General features: G+C 50.5%; 1 protein-coding gene across 1 annotated transcript; it reads left to right on the top strand.

The window, feature by feature from the left end:
- Positions 1–497: 497 nt before the first annotated feature.
- Positions 498–2,740, top strand: LOC107307839 (striatin-4-like). The gene is made up of 2 exons (XM_015851343.1): positions 498–659; positions 2,607–2,740. Exons 1-2 carry the CDS (start codon positions 521–523, stop codon positions 2,732–2,734), a joined length of 267 nt encoding a protein of 88 aa, XP_015706829.1. The 5' UTR covers positions 498–520; the 3' UTR covers positions 2,735–2,740.
- The last annotated feature ends 420 nt before the right edge of the window (positions 2,741–3,160 follow it).

Genomic DNA, 3,160 nt, shown 5'->3' with positions numbered 1-3,160 from the left:
CTACATAATCCCCCCACCCCTGCCGCGCCACATTACTCACCACACATCCTCCAACCCACCCATCTCCCTCGCCACCCCCTATTCGCACCGCCCACCATCTATCCCCCCCCCCCGTTGACCACCCTCTACACCCCTCTAGCTCTTGCCCCCCCCATCTATCCCCCCATCTCACCGCCCCTTCACTCCCAATCTACCCCCATCTCACCCCTATTTCCCCCATCACAATTGTCCCCTTGCACCCCATTGCCCCCTATTGCCCCCCCACTCTCGCCCCATCGACCCCCTGTTACCCCTGCTTTAATACCCTTGCCCCCCTTACCCCTATTCCCCCCATCTATCCCCCCATTGACCCCCAGCCCCTATTGCCAATAAAACACCTCCCATTGACCACCAGCGACCCCCCCTGTCCACAATTGACTCCAATACCCCCATACTACCCCATTATCCCCCATTGACCCATATATCCCCTATTGCACCCCCATATCCCCCCCAGCTCCCCCCTGTTCCTCTGCTGCCGGACATGGCGGCCAATGACGATGATGATGAAGATGAAGATGATGATGATGATGACGACGACTCCGAGGACGCCCTGAATGAGTTCGACTTCCTGGGATCGGGGCAGAACAACGGGAGGAACCGGGGACAGAGCGGGGACAGGGGTGAGATACAGCAACGAGTGTGTAAATGAGTGTGTAAGTGAGTGTGTAAATGAGTGTGTAAATGAGTGTGTAAGGGTGAGTGTGAGTGTGTAAGTGAGTGTGTAAGAATGTGTGTGATAGAATGGGGACGGGAGGAACAGGGGAGAGAGAGGGGATAGGGGTGAGATACAGCACTGAGTGTGTAATTGAGTGTGTAAATGAGTGTGTAAGAGTAAGTGTGTAAGGGTGTGTGTGATAGAATGGGGATGGGAGGAACAGGGAGAGCGGGGATAGGGGTGAGATACAGCACTGAGTGTGTAAATGAGTGTGTAAATGAGTGTGTAAGGGTGAGTGTGTGTGTGTGAGTGTGTAAATGAGTGTGTAAGGGTGAGTGTGTAAGGGTGTGTGTGATAGAATGGGGATAGGGGTGAGATACAGCACTGAGTGTGTCAGTGAGTGTGTAAATGAGTGTGTAAATGAGTGTGTAAGGGTGAGTGTGAGTGTGTGAGTGTGATAGAATGGGGATAGGGGTGAGATACAGCACTGAGTTTGTCAGTGAGTGTGTAAGTGAGTGTGTAAGGGTGAGTGTGAGTGTGTAAATGAGTGTGTAAGGGTGAGTGTGAGTGTGTGAGTGTGATAGCATGGGTACAGGGGTGAGATACAGCAACGAGTGTGTCAGTGAGTGTGTAAGTGAGTGTGTAAATGAGTGTGTAAATGAGTGTGTCAGTGAGTGTGTAAGGGTGAGTGTGATAGAATGGGGACGGGAGGAACAGGGAGAGCGGGGACAGGGGTGAGATACAGCAACGAGTGTGTCAGTGAGTGTGTAAACAAGTGTGTAAATGGGTGTGTGTGATAGAATGGGGATAATGGTGAGATACAGCACTGAGTGTGTCAGTGAGTGTGTAAACGAGTGTGTAAGGGTGAGTGTGTAAGGGTGAGTGTGATAGAATGGGGATAGGGGTGAGATACAGCACTGAGTGTGTCAGTGAGTGTGTCAGTGAGTGTGTCAGTGAGTGTGTAAGTGAGTGTGTAAGTGTGTAAATGAGTGTGTAAGGGTGTGAGTGTGTGAATGTCAGTGTGAGTGTGATAGAATGGGGATAGGGGTGAGATACAGCACTGAGTGTGTCAGTGAGTGTGTAAATGAGTGTGTAAATGAGTGTGTAAGTGAGTGTGTAAATGAGTGAGTCAGTGAGTGTGTCAATGAGTGTGTACATGAGTGTGTAAATGAGTGTGAGTGTGTGAGTGTCAGTTTGAGTGTGATAGAATGGGGATAGGGGTGAGATACAGCACTGAGTGTGTCAGTGATTGTGTAAGTGAGTGTGTAAATGAGTGTGTAAATCAGTGTGTCAGTGTGAGTGTGTAAATGAATGTGATAGAATGGGGATGGGGGAACAGAGAGCGGGGACAGGGGTGAGATACAGCACTGAGTGTGTAAGTGAGTGTGTAAATGAGTGTGTAAGGGTGAGTGTGTAAGAGTAAGTGTGTAAGGGTGTGTGTGATAGAATGGGGATGGGAGGAACAGGGAGAGCGGGGATAGGGGTGAGATACAGCAATGAGTGTGTAAGTGAGTGTGTAAATGAGTGTGTAAATGAGTGTGTAAGGGTGAGTGTGATAGAATGGGGATAGGGGTGAGATACAGCACTGAGTGTGTCAGTGAGTGTGTAAGGGTGAGTGTGTAAATGAGTGTGTAAGGGTGAGTGTGAGTGTGTCAGTGTGTGTGTAAGGGTGAGTGTGAGTGTGTAAGGGTGAGTGTGTCAGTGTGTAAGTGAGTGTGTAAGGGTGAGTGTGATTGTGTCAGTGAGTGTGTAAGGGTGAGGGTGAGTGTGTAAATGAGTGTGTAAGGGTGAGTGTGGGTGTGTAAATGAGTGTGTAAGGGTGAGTGTGTCAGTGTGTAACTGAGTGTGTAAATGAGTGTGTAAGGGTGAGTGTGTCAGTGTGTGCCCCCCATCTCCCCACCCCCCCATTCAGGCGCTGTCTCTATGGGGCTCCATGGGCTGCCCGACCTGCGGGACGTGGACGGGATCGCGGCCACGGGGGGGAGACAAGGTAACAAACCCCATAGAGACCCCATAGATACAGCCCCATTGAGAACATAGAGACCCCATAGAGAACATAGGGACCCCATAGAGAACATAGGGACCCCATAGAGACCCCATAGAGCCCCATTGATAATATAGGGACCCCATAGAGCCCCATTGATAATATAGGGACCCCATAGAGCCCCATTGATAATATAGGGACCCCATAGAGCCCCATTGACCCCATAGAGACCCCATAGAGCCCCATTGATAATATAGAGACCCCATAGAGACCCCATAGATAGAGCCCCATTGACCCCATAGAGACCCCATAGAGAACATAGAGACCCCATAGAACCCCACTGACCCCATAGAGAACATAGAGACCCCATAGAGCCCCATTGACCCAATAGAGAACATAGAGACCCCATTGACCCCATTGAGAACACACTGACCCCATAGAGCCCCATTGACCCCATAGAGAACATAGGGACCCCATAGAGC

The sequence above is a fragment of the Coturnix japonica genome, unplaced genomic scaffold (assembly GCF_001577835.2).
Source record: "Coturnix japonica isolate 7356 unplaced genomic scaffold, Coturnix japonica 2.1 chrUnrandom1042, whole genome shotgun sequence".
Taxonomy (NCBI): Eukaryota; Metazoa; Chordata; class Aves; order Galliformes; family Phasianidae; genus Coturnix; species Coturnix japonica.
This window is presented reverse-complemented; position numbering and strand designations above follow the sequence as displayed.